The 22,727-nt window shown below is 34.7% G+C and overlaps 1 protein-coding gene across 3 annotated transcripts in view; it reads left to right on the top strand.

The window, feature by feature from the left end:
* TMTC2 (transmembrane O-mannosyltransferase targeting cadherins 2) overlaps positions 1-14,249 on the top strand; it is a 234,030-nt gene extending 219,781 nt beyond the window's left edge. For 2 of the 3 annotated variants that reach the window (XM_052669219.1, XM_052669222.1), the window contains one exon: positions 12,670-14,249. In XM_052669219.1, the coding sequence (XP_052525179.1) occupies positions 12,670-12,849 (180 nt within the window). In that variant the 3' untranslated portion in view covers positions 12,850-14,249. Of the gene's footprint in view, positions 1-9,701; positions 11,274-12,669 lie in introns of those variants that run through there. The other variant, XM_052669220.1, reaches the window with a different exon arrangement.
* The last annotated feature ends 8,478 nt before the right edge of the window (positions 14,250-22,727 follow it).

Below are 22,727 nucleotides of genomic sequence, written 5' to 3'. Positions count from 1 at the left end.
ATTGCCTCTATCTACCTACTGGGAGAAATCTGTGGTATTTCTTATGAACTGAATAGTTCTGTCTGTATTGACAATTACATTTGCTTATTGACCTCTTAAGTGTTTTAAAGACACATTTAGTTTTTTCCTTGTGCACAGTTTTCAGCCTCAGGACAAGCTCTGCATATAGGTTGTTTTTCTAAATCTTTAAGTATTCCAACTTTGCCTTCCCACCTTTAAAAAGAAAAAAAAATAAAAATAATAAAAAAAATAAAATAAAATACACAGCATTTCCCATCCCTCTGATGTCTGTCGGGGGACAAAGAAAGAACACAGGCTACTGCAGTGGGGATATTTACCTGTAATACTGGAGCGCAATATCAGGATGAGTTGCATAATTTGAAAACCAACTTACTCATTCGTGGAAAACACTGAATTTCCTTTGGGAAATACAAAAGTGCATTTTACAGCCTTATCCCAGAGCAGTCTATAAGTGTTTTCTCATGCATGCTAGCAGCTCTGTGAAAACAAAGATTGAATGTGCTTTTGGGTGATTATGGAATACTTCAGTCTGGTTCTGGATATTATGATCCATCTCATTTTAATATACATGGAAGGAAAGTGAAAATCATGTTATTACAGTTGTCTTCTTCACTATCATGAGTATTTGGTTATAGGAAGCTCTTTTGTACTCTTATGACTATGCAAGCAGTTAAATATGTAAATATCTGAGATCAATTGGCTCATTCCATGTAATGTATGAGACTGGGAATTAGAATGAAAATGCTTTTAACTTGCTTCTTATTTCTCATCAAGAATAACTTGTTATACGTCTATATAATCAATACATAAGTATTTTGTCTGCATAAGCTCTAAATGACTGAAAGGAAAATGCATTTGTTTTCTCTGCTTACATTGGTGTAGCAATATTGACTTGTTTAGAGTTACTTCTCTGTTTCTCCCATGTGAAAGATAAATGGGGCTCTGTTGTTCGTGGTTTCTTCAAGTAAAGTTACATGAACAACTATGAATTCATCTTAATGCATAGATTTTCAAATAGATTACATACTCAGAAACATCCCACAAAGTAAACCAGAAACTCATTGGTAATTGGTAATTTGGAGTGCTTTTCTTTTCAATTTTGGCTATGAAAATGTTTACAGATTTCCTCTAAATATTAGTCCCTCTACAATCTAATTATTATTATATTTTCTGAATAAATTATTTTCATGAACTGTAAAATCCATATACATGTTTTTCTTTAACAGGAAAAGAAGCATTAGAAATAAGCAACTATATACTGAATCCTGTTTTCTAATTTCATTAACCTTTAGATCTTCATTAAATAACCAATGAACCAATGTTCTTCTTGCCAAGAACTGTTAATTCACTAATTCCATGCTTAACATTTGAGAGAGACAAACTGTGATTCAGGCGCTGTCCACGTAGAATATAGGTTGTATAAAGTTCTCAGTTTGTCTAGTGGCAGAGTGTTTTGCTGCTTAGAGCTGCTGGAAGTCTTTTCTATATGAAAATAAACAAATAAACAAAAGATCACCCAAACCCAGAATATTTTGCTTTCTGCATTTGTTTTCCACTTTAGGTTCTGTTGCCTGATGTCGTCAAAATCTTAATGCCACTAAACCTGCAAAACAGTAAATGATGTTTACACACACACACAAAAAAGCACGTTCATTATTAGTTCAGTATCGTTTTCCAAATATTGAAATGTTAAGGTATAGAATCTTTTTTAGTTTTGAGGCACCTACCTAGATACTACGACTCCCATTTTCAGTCAGCATAAATACATTGCCTGCAAATTCTCAGTTGAATGAGTTCTGATCAGGTATTCAAATCAAACTAAAGAATGATCACGTGTCTAGACTTTTATAAGACCTATTCTTTGCTTTGCAGTCATGCCTTATTCATGTCATTGCTTCTGGGCAGTATGTACATTTGTGAACAACTGTTTTCAAAGAAGAAGTACAGAAAGAATAAAATTTCATCAAAAATCTCTATTTGGCCCAGGACAACTCCTCTTCACTTAGTGCAGCCCAGGCAAGCCAAAAGGTTGGACACCCATGATATTAAAAAGGAATTATGATACTTCGAGGTGGTGGGAGGCAATAGTTTTTGAAGACACAGTCTCTTTGCTCAAATTTTGTAAGTTAAGATAATACATTATGGATAGACCTGTACACTTCACTATGATTCACTGGCTCATTGTAACATAGCAAGGGGTACTGTGCCGCCAAATGAATTCCTGGAGAGAGGAAGATGGGCTTTGCGGTGTAAATGTAGCCATCGGTGTCAACCAAAAGCAAAGTGCTATGAAATACAGAATTTGCAGTTAGTAGATTAGCATTTCAGAAATTAAACCATCTGTTTCAACTCACTTAAAAGAGAATCCAGCAAGGTTTTTCCTAATAGAGTATTCTAGATGTGCTGATTCTGGAAACAATTTATTATGTAGTTAGAACTTACAAGGAAGCGTTCTTAATGCTCATTCAATAAAATCAGCAGTACTACATTCTCAGTAGGATGTTTTGCAATCAGTGAATTCTTAATTTCTTCCTTGTCTGTAGTTCTAATTTATTTTACTTTAGGAGTGAGTTGTTGGAATATTTTGATGTAAGTTTTGGAGAACTCATGTTTCTGTTGCTTGAGATGGTATTGATGCAACTGCTTTTGTTCCCCCATTCCTCCTATAGTATACACAAGAGATTGTCTGGAGAAAAAAATGCTCTACAATGAAACTGTTTTAGGTCTGAGATTTCCCTGTTTTGTGTGTTTACAGACTGTCAGGAAGAAGGCAGTGGACAAGGGATTGTGGGTGGCTGAAGTCATTTTCTTGTAATTTGTTTTTAGAAGTAAATTCAGTAGCAGCCTTAATTTATTTCTGCCTGGGAAAATTAGAGTCTAGAGGTCAGAAGCATGCTAATGAGAAGAAACAGTGGGGAGAGAATGGGTAGCTTTTCATTTCCTCCAAAGAACAGCCACTTTTTTTGAGACGTTCTGTACCAGTGTATACTGATCAATGCTGTGCTTATATGCTTCTATTCACCATAGTTAATTTTACTGGAGAGCAAATACACATTCAAGTGTATACCTATCATTTTGAAATGTATCTTCCAGATAACAAACTGCTACTTTATGAAGTTGAGGCATCTTACTTAATTCCTAAGGCGTTCCAGTAAAAATTGTCTTCCTCTAACAGTACATAGCTTTAATCTGACATTATGGTTTGTAACTGTGCCAGTTGCCCAAGCTGCTTTAAACTCAGTGAAAAAAATTACAGGCTGGAAATCTTGTCCAATGTAACAACAACAACAAAAAGAAAAGAAAAGAAAAAAAAGAAAATACACAGTAAAAACTTAAATTCCAGATGAAATTTTGCTGTCTGCCTCTTAGGTACTCTGGAGTGAATGACTGATGTATTTATGGTGGTTAATTGGTGGACGATTACTGTAACTCAGCAGTTCTGTACTGTATTTCTTTTCCTTCTGATTCCATTTACATACTTAAAATTATCAGGCTTATTTTTATCATATTTGAAAGATCAGCAAATGTTTCTTCATTAATTCTGTTTGAAAACTTATATTCTGAAGTTACATTGATTTTCTTGTTAATTAATTCCCAAATTGGATATTTTTACAGTAACAGAAGAAGTAAATGCTTTCACATGTCTTTATTGTCCACTCCAGTCAGCAGAGAACTGTTTGGGGCACACAGGCATGTAGTTTCAATGAGAAATTTTTGACACTGAATTTCAGAGGCTGGAACTGAATTATGATTTTCCTTAATAAGTGTAAGTTGTCCTCCCGTGCATTAAGAAATAATTAATTAAACATTTTTTTTTTTTTTAAGGCTAATGTTAATTATTGTGTCCATTTCTTAAAACGACAGTTGGTAAAATGCAGAAACCTGTTGTTCACTAAACAGCAATTATTGGCATATGCATTATTAAGTGCAGACTTCCAGAGTAGCATGTGTAAGTAACACTGAACACTTGCTGTAATTGATATTAATTACTTAGAAAGCACTGTAAATGTACATGTCATCGATCAGTTGTAGTAAATAAGGCTGCTTTAGCAGTAAGTAGCTTTATTTTTTACAAGTCACAATCTTGTAAAAGCCTAGCAAGTGATTAGTGTCCAGTGGCCTCACTATTAGCAATGAAAAGACTGTATTTTAGGAACTACAGCATTAAAATCTTTAAGCTGTAAGAATCAAAATTAAATCCTTGCACTTACCCTGTAAGTTAATAATTTTAATATGTACTGTGGATTCAATTGCTAAACACTATATAGGGAACACCTGCAGGTTACTGGCTGCCAAAAAGTAAGGCATGAACTGTATGGAGTACTGTAATTCAGGATTTTGAAAGAAACCAATAGAGTGTATCTCTTTTTTTAACTGCTCTCATATTCCTGTGGGTAAAACTGAAGTCAAGGCAGAGGGTGGGCAAAGCTTGTTTGCTCTGTGCAATAGGCAAGAAACTGATAGGAGACAGATGAAGGACAAAGGGGAAAAAAAAAAAAGAAAAAAAAAAAAGATTTTTTCAGCTTTTGCTGTTCTGTCAACTGTTTAATGAAGACATCATTGAAGAGTTTTGTTGTTTATTTTAAAACAGAGAGTTTATTTGTTTAGGGAGTTTATTTGTAAAATTGCCATGGTGACATTTCTATTTGCTGAAGTTGCATTGTTCGACCAATTTGAAAATACCTTCAAACACTATTGATAAATTATTGTTATGGAAATAGTCTCACTTCCTTCAGTAGATATCAATTGTACTTTTCCAGTAATTAAATTACTACCAGTAGAGGAAAAATATTTTAATCTGTTGTCTAGGGAAAGTTAGTTAAAAGAAACTAACTGTGAAGGAGTAGAATGAAGGTTTAAGTTCATCCTAAAATGTGTGGCAATGCCTAACCTATGTTGTTTTTCCGTTCCTTTTTTCCTGTTCCTGTAATGCTCTAATATCTTCTTCTTTTTTTTTTTTTTTTTTCCTGTGGATTTCTTCATAGTGAATAGTGCATGATGTAAGACTTGGGTGAATCTTTGAGGTTCTCATTCTTCATACTCAGAGCAAATTTATCAAGTTGCATAATGGTTTACACAGTGTAAACTGTGAAAGTCTGAATGCTTTACCTTACAACTGCAAATACCTAAATAGTTTTGGAAAACATACAGCGATATCAATGTTAATCAAGTTCTTTAGTGTTTAATTCACTGGACCACACTTGTCAGCTAAAGATGCAAAGCCTCGTTTGACACTTAACATTTCCTCTGAACGCTTTGAGTCAAAATACTGGAAATTGAAATTGTTCAGTCTGAATGAGGCTCAGGGCGGCTTTTATAGCTCTCTACAATTACCTGAAAGGAGCTTGTGGTGAGTAGGGGTCAGTCTCTTCTCTTGCATGACTGGCAGTAGGACTAGAAGGAGTGGATTCAAATTGTTCCAGGGGAGATTTGGGTTGGATATTAGGAAAAAATTTCTTCTCCAAAGGAGTGATCAGGCTCTGGAACAAACTGCCTTGGGTGGTGGTTGAGTCACCGTCCTTCAAAGTGTTGAAGAAACGTTAAGTTGTTTTACTAAGGGACATGGTTTAGTGGGAAGTATTGCTGGTAGGTGGACAGTTGGTCTGGATGATCTTGGAGGTATATTCTAAACTTAATGATTCTGTGATTCTATGATCTGTCTTCAGGCAAGAACATAAACCCATCTTTTTTTCTTGTTTTCAAGGCTTAGAGTGAAAGTACATGAAAACTAACAGATTCAGTTTTATTCAAGAACACCTTTTTTGTTGTTTCAATATGATCTATTTCTGTTACTGAAAGTTTTTGAGCTATTTCTGTTAGTACAGATGACATTTCTGTTCAGCAAGTTTCTCACTTGCTGAGAATGCAGAGTGTCTTATTAGCACATAGGGTTCTTGTTAAATAAGGTAAAGGAGTTGTCAAATGTTTTATGCTATAATCATAGCTATGTATTAAAATTATCAAATTGCAGGCATCAGAAAGCATTTGAATTTTGATAAACAAAAATTAAGTCATTTGAAGGTTGTTTTTTTTAATAAAATCCTGAATTGCTGGAAAAACTGAGTAAGATTATCATATGCTATACTGATGAAAACTTCTGAGCTGGAAAGCTACAAAGTTTAATTAAAAACACTTCAAGGCCTGGAAAATGTTTGTTTATTTTTTTTAATACAGCCATAATACTAAATGCTTATCACATATGTTCCTATTTAGCTTTTATTATGGTAATACAAGTACTTTATCTAAAAATTTCCATCAAGGTTTCTGTATAAACCAAGAGTGATTACTATGAGTTTTTTGGTGTTTTTTTTTTAAATCAAATAAATCAAAACAACTGACGCATGGCCATTGATGAAGAAATCCTAGATATACAGAAGTTACAAATGCAAGTACATTTTTGTAGGACTTTTAAAGCTGCTGTGATTATCTGCAGCCTTTACCATCTGTAACATGTGCTTTTGTTAGCTTACCAATACATAAATCCTCTGAATTTACATAAAAGACAGTAGTAGGTAGCTTTTCAGCAGCAAGATACAGCATATCAATATATGGTTGTTTGGTTTTGGATAACTGTGTTTTAAAAGCTCTTTCTCTGAATGTTAACATGGAAAAAAAAAAAAAGAACAAAAAATCCCCATTTGCTGGACAACACTGATTCGAAAACACTCCAGATTGATGTGATAATTTGAGAAACGAAGCAGACTGCTTCTCATGCCAAGTCCAGTGCTCATTCTCATTTCTCAACCCGTAATGATACTGATCCTGGATTAGGGTGTGGGGGGGAAAGTGTCCCTTCCTTCATTTTTTCAGTTTCTGGTTTTAGCTGTAAGTATCTTGTAGCTTTTGATTTTAGACAGGAAAGTTTCCAGTGTTCAAAAGCACACAAGCTTAGATCCATACAAACATTTCCACATATGTTCTGTTTGCATGAGAGAGGTGAAAGTGCCATTTGCTTTGAATGTCACGATAAAAACGTCTAAATGTAAAAGTAAGTAAATAAATACACAACAAGCCAACAACCAGCCAACAAACAAACAAACAAAAAAACAACCAACATGTAAAGCCGTGTGACCTAACATTTATGTAGGTGGTAACAGTTGGTAATGTGACCAGTTGTTTGTCTTTGTCTTTACTTCTGCCTCATCCTAATATAAGACTAGTACATAAAAAGCATTCCACAAAAGTGGTATTTTTCTTACTTACTTTCCTACTTTTGTTTTTTGTCTGTTTTGATTTATATACATATATATATATGTATATATATAAAAGATGTTCATCATTTGCTCTGCAGATTAATAGTTTGTAAGGCTGGTAATTTAAATATGACTAGAACACTAAATAAAGACTATTTCTTTAAAGGAACGTAAGTAACTGAGGCTATTCTCTATCAGAATTAACACTGTAGTACTCTCAAACATTCTAACTAAATCCAAGGATCCACTCTCCTGTAGAGCCCAGGTTTGTTGTTGCTTAGATTTATATAGCAATGTTAGTCAGCCTCGCATAATTAGATTGGGACACAGGTTCCCTTTATAGCAGAGGTATTTATCTGACTAATGCAACTGTGGAAACTGTGCTTTTCAGAACATTTGCTCAAAATAGTAGTTGCAAGGAGAATGTTTTTCCTCTCCATTTCGTATCTTTACTGTTTAAGCTGTAGGTAGTTGTCAACACAAAAACTTACTTGCAGAAATCATTCACAGGCAGACTTGCAATTAAATACATACTTAACTACCATAAAGGAGTTGAAAAGCATTCTTCCATTTTAAGAAGGAGTTTGCAAAGATGCTGATGTTTTTATTTTACAGCAGAACTGAATGCTTTGCAGTCTGGCTGATGACACAGGAAATCCCTCTCAGCTGTGAATTTTATGCTTTTTTATTCTTTCTGATCCATAATGTTTTGACATACATCCTGTCATCTTTTTTCAGAATGCCTTTTCCACTAAGTAATCAAATCCTAGACAATTTACTGTTGCCATCTTAAGCAATTTTCTGGTGATAGTGCTTTAGTGAGGATTCATGTGCTTTTTGGAAGAAAATACCAGTGGCAGTATATGCAAACTCCACTTCTTAAGAGATTCAGCAGCCTTATAGCATAGAGAACCAGGTAAAAAACATGACTATCTGGAAGCAGCAACTGTTACTTGGCTTATCTGGCAACACATTGATTACCTCTATGAAAAGGTCTGCTTCCATGTATCAGTCTCTTTGCTAAATTTATAGTAGTATTAATGGAACAACACTGGGGATTAAGATCTACTTGGCAGACGCCATCTCTGTGGATATGTCCTTTCTTGTCCTTCTTTCCCTCACATACTTCAAGGTTGTATGCTTACATCTTGGACAACCTGTAGGTCATGGTTTCAGTCAGATGTTTTGCGGTCTGTCCAAAGTAAGTGCCATGCCCTGAAATTATTCAGTAGTTCACAGTTATCTTTAGCAATAAAAAAGGAGCTGATGACATTTTGATTGCATTCAGATTTGCTTCAGAAAATACTATACTGTGCTACAGCATTAACGCCAATAATAAAAATATGAGTAAAAATTCTTGCTATCACAGTGGGAAGATAAATAAAGCATTATGATTATTGATAAGATGAGGCAGTCCACCATGCTTTGCTTTCATACTTTATGAAGCATACTTCATTACTTTTTATATCACCCATGTATCTTCAGTTATTAAAGAGAAATATTTTACTTCGTTACTTTTTACACAAAAGTGATGTGATGAAATACTCACATGTGACATTTACTGTCTTTCTCTAAGTACTTAAAAGAACAAGGATCCTTAATTGCACTGTTAAAACAAAGCAGTTAACCTTTGTGTTTTTGATAAGTTTGCCATGCTGATTACAGAATTCATTAAACAGTCCTGGGTTTGTTTTGAAACATCTACATGATTATGCACTGCAGTAATTCATTAAGAGCAAGAGAAATGTTGGCAACATCTTTTCAGTGACCTTTGAAAATTGCTAAGTGAGAACTAGCTTGCAGTTGCAATTCTAGTGGAGTATAAACTGGCATGACTTTCATTAAAAGTACTCCAACAGCAACAAAATGCATTTCCATCTCACATTCTGTCACTCTGACTTCATAGTGTCAAGCAATTAATATCTGTAAGATCAACTTTGGGGAAAAGATATTCCAATTTCATTGGTCACTTTTGGGCTGTTCTTTGATATAGCTATTTGCCATTCAAAAGCCCTTTTTAAATAGGTTGTTTGTATTTCTTTATTTCTCTCTATATAACTCCTTAAGCTTATGTAACAATAAAATTATCTTCTTCTGTTTGGGACTTTTCTTCTAATATTTTTATACATGGAGCCTGAGATGAACAAGATATCACTATACCTACTGTGTTGCTAATATTCATTATTTTGGTATAATACTGTACTTATTGTACTGTACCAATACTGTACTTGGTTACATTAAGATAATCCTGAAGTACTATGTAGAATTATTTTGATTTATTTATGGATTCCACAATGCATTTTACAGAACAGTTTAATTGATGTTAAAAAATTTTTCGTGCCCCTAGGCTCTCCTTTTATTTTGGTGTTGTGGAGAAAGTTTGAAAGAATTGTCATCAATGTGAACCAAAACCACCTCAGGCAACTAAGTCCATGCCTTTTGTTATTTTGTTATTCATTAATTGCTCCATTATTTCTTTCCTTTCAGCCCCCAACTCTACCCCCCCAAAAACCCACTAAGGAAACGAGCATACCACAATAAAAATGCTAATAAAGGAAATCATTCCCAATAGAACATAAAAGACAGCATTTATAACCCTGATAGAAATGCCAGTCAGCTTTTTGATGTAAAGCATCTGTCTCCAAAAGGAAATGAAGGAAGGACTGTTTCTCCTTTCAAGTCTCTGAAGTAGTAGGTGGTGTCATTTGCTGTACAGTGCTACAAGTCTCTTGTTATTGCACTGGTAGCTGCCGACGGTCTTTGTTAACATACTGGAAAGTTTTATCAGCTGTGTTTAATAAAAGAATATATATGTGAAGAAAAACTATAGCAAATGTCTCTTTCTCTCTTTCCTCAGGCCGTCATACATAGCTGTCAGGGAGTGATGACACTGATGTGTAATCTTTCATGTTCTGGTGAAAAGAATGTGATTCTTGTGACTGACAATAAACTGTACATACTGGGGTGACAGGTGCTCTAAAAGGTCGGAGAGCAGTCTTTCAGCTATCCTATGCATGTCCTCACCCGAAGCATGAAGGAGATCATGTGAGCTTTTGTCACTATCTACTTGCATGGATACATTTTCATAGAATATTAATGGCCCAAAATTTGCTGGGCCTCTGGGAATTCAGAGGTGATACTTAGAAGCTGAAAAATTTCATATTCAATTAAAAGGCATACAGTTCATTCTTTTAGATATTTTTGTTGCTTGCCCTAGTAAGATGATAAATACATGGCAAGAGAGTTTTCTTATGTAGGTGTACAGTCATATATAATCTTTATTTAGAGTACTTGATTAGTACCATACCCATACCATGTCTTCAGTGAGTGTTGTGTGAAGGAAATTGAGACAAATTCTGGAAACCATATGAGAAAACTGTTTTACTTCTCAGTAACTTTGTGAATGTTAAAGAATTAGAAATGGACAATTCAAAAGTATGTCTTATGTAATATGGGTTATTCTAGGTATATGTTCTGTTAATTCTTATCTATTGCAAGCTTTGTCTACCATCTACATCTGGACCAAATTATACTTTGAGAATAAAGACAGTTCTATGTCAGTAATGGAGGTCTTGAAAGAAGCTATTTGATTCACAAGCTTTAATCAGACAAACAAGTAGCACAGTTAGAGAGTATGGACCATCCAACTTAGAATAAATACAGAAAATTATCTCAAACAATCTCCAGTCTAAAATTAAATGAATAAATAAAATATATAGATATTTAGGCAATCGTCCATTTGCAGTGAAGCTGTTTGCATATGATTCTTCATTTGTAGCACTTCAGTCAGCGCTTAGAACTTCTATAATTAAGAAGAATGTTACTCCTTTGTAAAATAGTATATAATGCTGACACTGAGAAGGGGTAACTGTGATAATGTGGCTTCTAATATATGTTTTCTCTAGCAAAAGCTAACATTTCAAGGGAATAGTTTTCCTTCTCTATATAGCATGTGGCTGAAGAAAAAGATTTGGAGAGTAATAAGTACTTTGTAAGATTCAGCTGGGGATTTGTTTTAGTTTCTTTTGCAGTTTTTTGTTTGTTTGTTTGTTTGTTTTTGTATGTGTGTGTCTGTAGTTTTTTTGTTTGTTTTTTTGTCTGTTTGTTTGTTTGTTTTGTTTTGTTTTGTTTAAGTGGAAACAAACATCTGAGTAGGGGTGAGAGGAATTAATCTATCAGAGTTAACCAAGAAAAATTAAATCTAAAAATAATACCTTCAGGTGTTTACACAGGGGCAGTTAAACTTAATTTGGTTTGCTCTGTTTTGGAACTCTGGAAGCCAGTTCTAAAAACTTGATGCACTGTTGTCCTTGTCACTTTTTATGATGCGTATCTTAATAGAAGAAAAGAAGCAGGAAGAAAGGTGAGAAAATATGACATATTTGTTGGATATAAAAATCAAGTATTTTTTGAGCAGGATTTCCACTGCAAAATTTAGGTTTTGGACATGATTTGTTTATTTATGAGGTCTGAATTACAAGGGTAAGAGTAATGAGTTTAATGTGGTGGTGAATATGTTTGGAATGTAGGTAAGTCTTCTTCATCCAGTTGACTTCCTGGTCTGGGAGACCATCCCTAGTGCGTATTTTACTGACCTTCTGGCTATCATATTTTCCTGAAGTTACTGTCACTGCAGGCCTTTTAGAACATTTTGCATCCCCACTCATAACACTCTCTAGCTGAGTTTCCATGTGGCATCAGATCTTGAGTCCTGGTGAGTGATATCTAAACATATTTAATTATCATGAGGAGCTTTTTATTTCATAGTGGAGTAATCTTGAGATTAAAAAATGAAAACAAGAAATATTTTCTTTTAGTTGAAGATGGACTTTGTATTAATGTAGTTTTGTGGATTTGTTGTACATTTTTCACATTTGTTATTAAAATGATGTTTCCATAATATAAATTTTGTTTGGTCATTCGTTAAGAAATAAATGCCACAGCCTTAATCTAAATGGATATCCTAGAACTCCTGAACATCCTTATAATCTGAGAACAGATTGTCTTTTCTACTAGTTATAATTAAGACAGAGAAAAAAGGGGTGAGTTCCAATGTGTTAACTATCCCCACTAATTATAAATTCTTTATTGGCAATGGGTTGAATCAAAATTAAATTCCTGTCTTTAATCCATTCTTGGACTACTTTAATTTTCTCTTGGAAACTGTGCTATGCTGACATTACCACATGAAAAGCTTGATGAGGTCTGTGCTTTCTCATTAAAGGGAGAAGTCTATGCCTGTAGACACCAGAATTTGCCGTTTTAAGCACAGAGTAAGCAACAGCTGTTCAGAAACCTTTTCTTGTTATCTCTATTTCCTTAAATTGCTTAACTGCTTCCATGAAAAGTCTGTAAACATAAGGTAATAGTTTGTTTAAGTGGAAGAAGATTGTCTGAAAAGAAAAACTGAAAATATTCTTAATATTTCTTCTTCCCATTTTCTTTTTTGTACCAGTATCCAGCTGCCTTAATGAATCTTGGAGCCATTCTTCATCTGAATGGTAAACTGAAAGAGGCTGAAGAAAACTACCTCCTTGCTCTTCAACTTAAACCTGATGATGTCATCACTCAGTCCAATCTTCGCAAATTGTGGAACATCATGGAGAAACAAGGTTTAAAGACATCCAAGACATGATGTGGAAAACGCTAAGCTTTTTTTCTTAAATTGGTTTATAACTAGAATTTTCATACAGTTGTCTGAACAGAGAACTCATCAGACTTGGCTGCAAGGATCGGAAGTCTTGATTGCTGCTAGGAGAAGCTATTCTGCTTTTTGCCTTTTTTGTTGTTACTATTAGATTTAAAAAAAAAAGAAAAACAAACAAACAAAACAACAACAACAAAAAAAAAAACACAGAAAGGGAGATGGAGATATTCATGAAGGACTTCAATGTTAGCCTACAAAAAGATTTAGAACCACAGAACTTGAAAGAGGGTGTCCTGGCATATTTGAAAAATCATTGCAAATTCCATATTGCTCACTTCTGTGAAAGGTATACTGTCCTAGAAACACTAATGGAAATTTGTACAGTATACACTAAATCATATGGGAGTGAAAGTGGGTACTAATAACTCGTTAAATGTAACTCATTAAAATGTGTACTAAATCTGGCGTGTTTGCAGTTTGTCTTAATGCTGCTGAATCTCACTTTAAGACCACTTGTTTACCAATTCACAGCATACAAGGCCAATTTTTATCTTTCTAAAACCTATTGTTTGTGTTTAGATGGTGGCATTCAAATTTTTTTTTTGCTGCAAATATGCATATTATTTCAACTTACTTTAAGTTTTGTTGCAATTCTCTGGAAATACATGGTGAAATGGCTGTGGGCTTGACAGAATGAGCAAGCGATTGCCCAAATTCTACATCACGCATGTATGCAGAATCTAAAAAATAAGAAAAAGACATGATGTAGCAGTACAAGTGAGACTGATGTTTGCCCTGGTATCAAGTGAATGTGGTCAGAATGTCATCTTAAGAAAAAAAAGACTGACTGGATTCTGCATCCAGTATTTTTGCAATATCTCATCCAGTAAGATTTGAAAATATTAGTTTGTGCATATTCTACACAGACTTCATGAGCAACTCAGTGAGAAGGGAATGTTACACGTCTGTGGGACTAGAAAATAGCTCAAGGGAATGGATTAGATTATATCCAAAACATCATAGGCAAAGATAAATGTGTAACTGGTTGCCAGTTACTTTTCGTAGTGGTGATGTTTTAAAAACATATTACCTATTCAGATTCTAACCAAATAGTAGAATTCTGTTTGTATTCTGACATGTACTAGCAACAGAGCTGTCAAATATCTAAGTATGCTTCTGGTGAGGTTCTGCTTATTCCTGATTCAGAACAATTTGACCTAATTACTGTTTTATTCTTCGGTTTATAAATGTACGAATAATTTATTTTAAATTGCAGTGTATTGAAGATTCAATCCTTTTTTTCCAGGCCGTTTGTTAACTGCTCTCTTTCTTTGGAATAAGTATTATTGCTTTTATGAAAATGTACTATTTCATTTAATGACCTGTTGATATCTTCAACGTTCATTTCATATGTTCATGCTTCAATGTTCATTTCATAATGGTAGACGTAATGTTAAAGTGGTAGAGCACCTTGAACTGAAGCTTTTTCAGGATCGTCTTTAAAACCTCGTGATTACTGAGGAAATTTTGTTGTTTTCTGTTTTTTTTCTTCCTAACTGTTAAGCACCATTCCAACAAAACAATAGAGAAGAATACTTTGCTGTATTTATTTATTTATTACTTGACTACAGCAATGTTACCTGCTATTAACACAGTAGTCTTTTAGTTTTGGTGTTGTTTTTGTTTGTTTGTTTGTTTTTTTACTTTGGCTTTCCTGACATTTTTTGTGCGGTTAGCGTGTTTACCTTATTGGGAAAGAGGACACTTTTCTCTACCATCTCAATCATTGTCCCATTATATTTGGATTTTAAATATGTACTGAAACAGACTGAGGAATAGCTGTTTCAGTCACTGTAGTAAAAATGCAGTAGTGTGTGTTTTCCTTCCTCTTGCTCACTAAAGTATCATATTGCTGTGTTCACAAGTGGCCTACCATAAGGGCCAGAGGGGCAAGGTTGTTTAGTTTTGTCGAATGTATCAAGTTTTTCTCAAATAATGTTGTGGCTGGAAAAGCAAAATGGAAGGGTCAGAAGTTGAATTTGTACTTTATCATTGAAACCAGTTGTAGAACACAATAGTAGCTTGAACTTATTTTCCTGCTTTACTGACTTTCTGGAAAATGTATAGAATTCAGTATAAAACTGTACTCAACATCCATCAAACTCTGATGGCTTCTTGGTCTTAACCATTCACTATGTTATATGTTTCCTTCAATTTGTACTCATTCTTGTTTATTAACTTTTTTTCATTGCACAAAATAGGGGTAGGGGGAGCACTCGTATGATGCAGTGTCATGCTTGCATTCATAACTCTTATTTGTTTCCTTAAGAAAAAAAAAAAAAAAAAAAAAAAAGAGAGAGAAAAAAGGACTAGCATAAATTTAACAAGAATGTCCCTGAATATGTTTTTTTAATATAGGTCTGGGCTTGATAACTTTCTTCTTTTGGGATGAATTTAGAACATGTTTAAAATATGTCTCTCTGCTCAGGGATTTATGGTGGATTATTGCAGACAGTGCTAAAAAATTAAAGAGCACAAAACAAGTTTACTAAATTAAAATTTTATTTTTTGAAAAACTGTTATTTGTATAAATTATCAGATTTGTAGGCTTTCCTTTTTGTAGAAATAATTGTTTATGTGCCAGATAAGAGAATTTCAATTTTGTTTTCAATAATAAAGCATTGATAACTAACACAGTGTGCATTCCTTTATCTGTTACTGTAACAACTCTATTTTTCATTATTATTCTTATTTAGTGAGTTACATTGGCTGTTCTAGGTATGAGAGAACTATATAGCTTAAGTACAAATGTCTTGTAGCTGGCTTTTTCTATACTCTTTTACCTTTAATATTCATTTGATATTTTCAGAAAGTTCTCTGAAAGCATTTTGATATCTCCAATCACTAATTCTCACCAAAAGTGTTATGGTAACTATTAAATATATTTTTTTCTAAACTGCATGGGAATAAGAGTTTACAAATAAGTTATGCTTATAATTTATTTTTGTATTGATATATGAATATGACGTCAAAGAATTTGTTTCAAAAACGTGTAATTGTCTACACGAGCTGGGAATCAGTCTTGGCTTTACATACACTGCCTTTTTAGTGTTTGAGGTCACCTTTTACTGATGCTATGGTGTTACATGATCAATTTTAAAATCCACCTTATTCCTACACAGGAGATGTCATGAAGATAAATGCTTCTTTGATCTTTTGTGGATTTTTTCCTTCATCTTTGATGGACAGAGTCCTTTTAGTTCAATGGACCTAACAGCAGGTTTCTGCTGTCTACCTAGTCCTGTTGTGTTCGGGTGCTGTGCATTTATGGATTTGCTGTACAGTTAAAAAACGTCTGTGGACACGAGCAGAGCACAAGAGAGGCTTTGGGTCACTGACTTCCAAACTTAATGATCATTCCCGATTTTTATCAAAAGTCAAACCTTGCTTTCAGTCATTCCTTACTACATAGGTTTTAATGGCAAATGACACATACAAAATTTGATGCGTGCAAAGAATCTGATCTGTGTCACTGCTTGCTCATGAAAACAGTCTAAAACTGTGCTTAAGCTCCTCTTATGCAATCTTTTCACTAAATCCTCTGTGAGATCTTGTTCTGTCTGCCTTCTGTTTTGCTCCCAATGTTTCTATTCTTCCAAACATTACACCTTTCAGGTAGCAGATACATAATTCTGATGATTCTCTTCTGATGGAGGCACATAGTAGTTCCACACAGGGGTAATTAAGCTGGAGAAATGAGGTGGCTTTTTAAACATGATGTGTTGTACAGGCCCATCTGGACTTGGTCTCTGTAGCTGGCACAGATGGCTGTATTACTTCTGGGGTTTGAACTAGAATAACAGTAAGTCAGTGAATAATTCCATGTAAATACACCAGCTCATATGGATCTGGCTTGGGACACTCTAGCATGGCTGTTTGGTGTAAGCTTTCCCACAACAGCTTTGACCACCAGAGGTGAATGGAGGTAACATGGGAAAATCTGTCTCCAGTTCAGGTGTGAGAACAGTTACTGATGGCTGAGTTACTGTTATTTTGCAGCATCCATAAAGTCTGCAAGGCAAAGATTTCAGTGAGAAAATCTGAAGTAATTTAGAAAGAAATTGTGGAAAATCTAAAGAGAATCCCATAACTGATTTCTCTTTTCGAAACTTGTATTTCTAGTTCTTTGAAAATTCAGATGTTATGTTATGCAGGCTCCGTGCCTTGCTTCTTGTGAATGGTGAGTGCTTAATATCCACCTCTCTGAGGTTCACCAGTGCAGCACTGGAAGAATGAGTTTTAAGGAACAGAGTGTATCCCTATTTGTGTAGGGAGTAGGAAAGGAAGTGTCAGGAAGCTTATGCAGAAATTATATTAATTTCTGTGGAAATAAGTAAGAATTTTGGAGGACGGACATACTATTCCGACAACAAACAAGGAACTCCAAGATCAAAATATACCAAGATAAACTAAAAGGGGAGAAAAAAAGCAATACAGACTAGAGGACATCCCAGCAAGGAAGAGTGAATACATACCTGGATTTATTTCATTCAATTACAAAACTGTTAAGTATGCATATGTGTTCAAAATTCAAGTTGATGTTTCTCCCTTCACCTTCTGTTCTTTCTTTTCTCATTGTATTTCCTCTGTCATGGTGTGCTGGCTCTTGGATAGTATCGTGCTGTAGGTAGATTCAGACAGCTTTGCAGATTGCAAATGAGGAAGCATTTCAGAAGGGCAGAAACATCAGAGAGGACCTTTTATAAAGGTATAAAATAAAGCAGATTAAATATCTCATGTTTGCTAACTACTCATTTATTTGAATAAAGATTCGGTGACAGAGGAATGACATTGACTTGAGTTATTGAGTTTGCAGGTATTTCTGTCCAAGTTTTGAAGATGGATTTTGTTTGTTTATAAATCTGTGTCAATTCGTGTGCATTTCAGCATTCACAGTGAAGAAAACTTAAGATTTCCTATTGAACCTGAATCTGACTGTATGAAGTACGCTCACGCAGGGTTGTGAGTCATTTAAGCCACGGGTGCGACAGTTTTGTGATAAGCAGAAATTGAACTTGGCTTTGATGGCTGATCTTGTGTTCAGGTTTGATTTCAGGAATGATTTAAGCCAGCTGATTTTCAACAAATTATGCATTGGCTTGCTGTGTAAGAAATAGCTGAGAGCAGAGAGTATTTCAGAGGTTTTTATTTCTTCTCTAAATTTTTCCTGTAAGCAAAGCATTTTTTATCCTTTTCTGGAAAAATCTATTTTATCTTGTCTCTAATTTTCTTGGAAACAGATGTTCTTGTACACCCTTGTATATATTTTTCTTTATTACAATGGGAAATTACTTTTACGTAGAGCAGATTTATGTATTATTTTGACATGTTTGTTGCAACCACAAACATAAGTTTCTCTACAGTACATGAATATATAATACAGCATATTGTTCCTTATATTAAATAAATTCCCTCTTCTGGTTTGTGTCCAATATACAAAGCCAATCATTACAACAAAGAATCACTTTAGCACACCCACAGATTCTGGAATCCAGTATTGTTCTTCTTGTGGCAGTGAATTTTTTTATATGACGCCGTAAGTATGTAGGATGCTAGAAAAAAAGTCTTATTTTTGCTATACAGTTGAATCTCTCCTTTCAACCACTGTTTCGTAGCCTTTTTTTTTTTTTTCCCTTTGTTGCTCCATAATGAAAGTCTTTAAGGTTTTTTTTCATAAATGAACTATTAATAGCAACAGAGAGCTCTGTATGTGGCACTCGTGTCTTAAAATTCACTGAAGGAGCAAAGCCAGTCGCTGTCTATAGAAAGTCTTTTAATTGATATTTCTTCCTCCAACGCGCAGTTTCTCTGTGAAGTTTGTGTGTCAGTTCATTTTTTAGCTATATAACTAAATATCTGTTTCTCTGATGGTTTTGTTTGTTTCTTTGTTTCTTTGCTTTATGCAATAGGCCTCCTGGTTATTGTTTTCATTGGTTTAAAAAGTCTTTAGGACATTCTTGCGCAGAATAATTTTCTCTCCTCTTTCTTTATTGGTCATATGGATGATATAGAGACCAGAAGAAGAACTGCTTTCCCTGAAGCTAGAGACAGAGAGCAGTTTTGGTTGTGAACTGAACTTCTACATCAGTTTTGTGCCTTACAGTCAACGATGTTAAAAGTATTTAAAACTTGTTTTACTTTTTAGGAAATACTGTAAACTATGGACCATTTACATTTAGACCAGACATGTCACACCCATGGGCTGCATGTGCCCCTGCGTGGCTCGAAATGCAGCTCCACAAGATAGTAAACTTTTCACACTACTATGTGATTTTCAGTGATATTTTTCATCAGTTGGTTTCATGCAGTTTGAGAGCAGACTGCGTAGGTGGCAATGGAACTCTGTGGAGGAGTGCAGTGCTCACTCCACTTTTCGTGCTCGCCACACACGCTCTTCACTTTATGCACATATGTACACATATATGTCCCAATGTCAGCTGTTCTAATAATCATCCCTGCCATGTTTACCCAACTGATCTGAACAGGACATTTACTCTAACGTTTCTTGCTGTGAAAACATTGCTCCATTTGGCATGGGAAGAAGAAAAAGAGGTCAAGCCATGTGAAATCAGACACGTGCTGCTCAACTCTTGGTAGTGATACATCAATGTCAATTAGAGGTAGCCTTATAAAAGTGGATTTTCTTTAGCTCGATGAAGTTGGTAATTTTGAAAAAGAAGGAATTGTGTCCTCTGCAAATAGAATTGTTAGTGTTCAGATTTCAAGACTGATTAGCAAAGGGTTTTTATACTGACCAGTGTAATAATAGTTTAATGTTAATATTCTATATTTTTGTTGTTTAGTTAACTTATATCTTTCATAATAATAATTTTATTCTGATGAAAAATTAGGAATAAGGACAGGGAAAGAGAAGGTTTTATTTAGTTAATTTTTTTTAGCACTGTGAAATTTTTTTTAAAAAAAGTGTGAATTTAGAGGGCCTCTTATTTTGATTCGTATATTATTATCTTGCAAGGGTATGCAGTAGATCAAATGCGAACATGAAGTACTGTCCCGTTTCTATTTCACCCTCTTTCCTGAAAAAGAAAAAGAAAAAGAAAAAGAGAAAAAAAAAAAAAAAAAGCTGAAAATTAGCATAAACTGCAGGAAAAAAAATGTATTCAATGGCAAAATGAGGGGAAGAACAACCTTTTAGTATCTGAGATTAAAAATATTTTTTTAACACTGCACATGGGAATGAGTTTTACTACTTCAAGAGGGAAAAAAAGCTGGGTAGAAAATGTGGGAAGCTGCTCTGTAATCATTTACTTTATTTCTTTACTGCAAAAATAGTGAGTGATAATTCTGCTCTCAGAAATGTTGGTTGGGACTGTATGTCATGTTTTGGCAAATCCCAAATGGTCACATCCATCTTGGCAGTTTCCCACTCAGCATCTCCAGAAAGTGACAAGATGAAGAGATCATCTCCCAAACTTCCCTAACCTTCATCTTCCCATAACCTCACTTCTGCCATTGACTATTGTCCTTCCTTGCCCTTCTGTATTCATCACAGACAGCACTGTCCCGGGAGCAGTGATTTGTTTCTTTGACTTGGCTGTGAAGTACTCTGTTCTTTAATGAAACTGTGTAAATAAAAGTAATTAGTTTTTCTGCCCCATTCAGGGAAGTATTAGTAAGAATAAACAGGATATACCAATCTAACTTTTCAATAAATTACTTACAGGATTAAAAGATTTTTAGCATGCGCCTCCCTTTTTGCCTTTTAAATGACAAGAAAAGGCAGTAATACTTAAAATGTAGAATTGCCTCATGCATTTCAGACTAGAGAGAGTCAGAAAGCTGTAGAAATGATAGATGGACATATAGTGGATAGGCAGCATTACTTGGTGTTGGATTTCTACTTTTAATTCAAGGGTGGGAATGGTATAACCATTCTCTGTACCTCTTAAGGGGAGTTGTACAGGTTCCAGCCGTCTGTTAAATTAAGCATAAGTGATTATTATGAACATGTAGAGCAGACAAGAGGGATGATAACAGCGCGTATAACAAAGCCCTATGAGCCTACTAGATTCACAAAGTTGGATTCCCAATTAGAAGAACTGAAGGATTTTTTCTGTAGCACAGTCTCCCTCACTGCAAAGTTCAGTGGCCAGAATAATTGGCTCCAGTTCTTCCATATCATGAATATTAAATTCTGTGTTTGAAACAGTGAAATGCTAGAAAAGATCCAGATAGCTATGTCTTTTATTTAAATGCTTTTATATGTTGATACTCTTCTGGCAGTCACTTCCTTTGCTGGCTGCTTTTGTCTTGGTGGTACTTTGAAAATCAGGAGACAATAAATCAGACTCTCTTAAAGAGAGAAGTTTTGATTACTAACAAAACCCAAACAGAACAAGACATAGCACTCTATGTGACAAATCTGGAAAACATACATAATTGTAGTGTTTCAAACAGGAAGCTTCTGAAGGGCCTTTCTGCCTGCGAGCCTGTTACAAATCAGCAAATCTTGTCGTGTTACAGTTTCTGCAGCTTTTCAGACAATGCACCCCACTTTCTGTCTTTCTGCTTTTAGGGAAGAACTCTCCAAGTGGAAGAACTGCTGTCCCACTTGAATGTGAAAAGTTTTGTCACTGAACTGAGTGAATACAGTTGCACTGTTGCTATTTGGAACAAGGACTTCTTTATATGCTGTTTTCTCAGATGGTTTTTCTGATTTCTTAGCAAAGTATCAGTTGTTCTTAGAAATGCTGTGCTAAGAAACCCCTAGAGGAAACGATTTTTCTGTTAGAGTCTACTGCCTCATTCAGGCAATGTGAAGCTGTGTTATTAAAAGCATGAAGACAGAGAGGCTGCTTTGGAGCATCAGAGCTGGAGCAGAGCGAGTGCTGGTTGCTAACACAGTGAGCTGTTGTTTTGCAGTGCAAGGTCACATTGCCATAACAGGGATAACAGGGACGATTTGCAAAAGGATATTTTTGTGTGTATGCATGTTTTTAGGAAAATACATCCCCACCAAATGTCTGGAGGGCTGTTGTCATTATGGCAGCATCCAGCTGAGATCTAAACAGTCTTTCAGTTTGTCAAACGCACAGTGATAATTATTTGCTGCGTACTGAATGAATGTTAAAGCCTGATGAGGAGGTGATGTCTCTGTCTTTCCTGTGTGTAACCTCTCCACCAAATCTACAAAAAAAAAGCACTATTTCTGGCAATTTTCAGTGTGACCCCTCTTATGACTGACTTCAACTGCATTTCACAGTCCACTGAGCAATGTTGTTAGAAAATTGATTTAAAACTGTAATTATTGTAGGAGGAACATAATTGTGATTGATAGGACAAAGCCAAGTAATCAGGGTGGGTAAGAAGGGAGGAAAGGAATCTCGACCTAATTTTTTTTTTTTTGCTTCAGCAAAATATATTTGAAACAAAATATCAGAAACTGTATTTTCAGGAAAGATAACCTCTGAAACTTCTGAGTGTATTATGACTATTAAATACACGAAAAAGAATAAAAATGTGACATGCATCCCAAATAAAACCCAAGCTACTTGAAATAATATGGGTTTTTGACAGATACTAGTTAATGTACATGAAAAAATTGGGCTCTCTTGAGAATGAAGGTATAATGGACATTTAGCTTCTGCTTTGTTATTCTTTTCTTTTTTTCAGTCCACTTACAACAGCTCATCTGTTAGTAATTAATTTTCTCTGTCACAGACTTGATGAACAAGTCTGAACAACTTGATGTTCATCCTTTTGTGGCTTATGTGCTAACTCTTAAGCAAAAATAAATAAATAAGTAAATCACCTATAATTATTTATTGAAAGAAATCCCGAAAGAA

The sequence above is a fragment of the Tympanuchus pallidicinctus genome, unplaced genomic scaffold, assembly GCF_026119805.1.
Source record: "Tympanuchus pallidicinctus isolate F22 unplaced genomic scaffold, pur_lepc_1.0 scaffold8, whole genome shotgun sequence".
NCBI lineage: Eukaryota > Metazoa > Chordata > Aves > Galliformes > Phasianidae > Tympanuchus > Tympanuchus pallidicinctus.
Note: the sequence above shows the minus strand (reverse complement) of the source record. Positions and strands in the feature narration are given on the sequence as shown.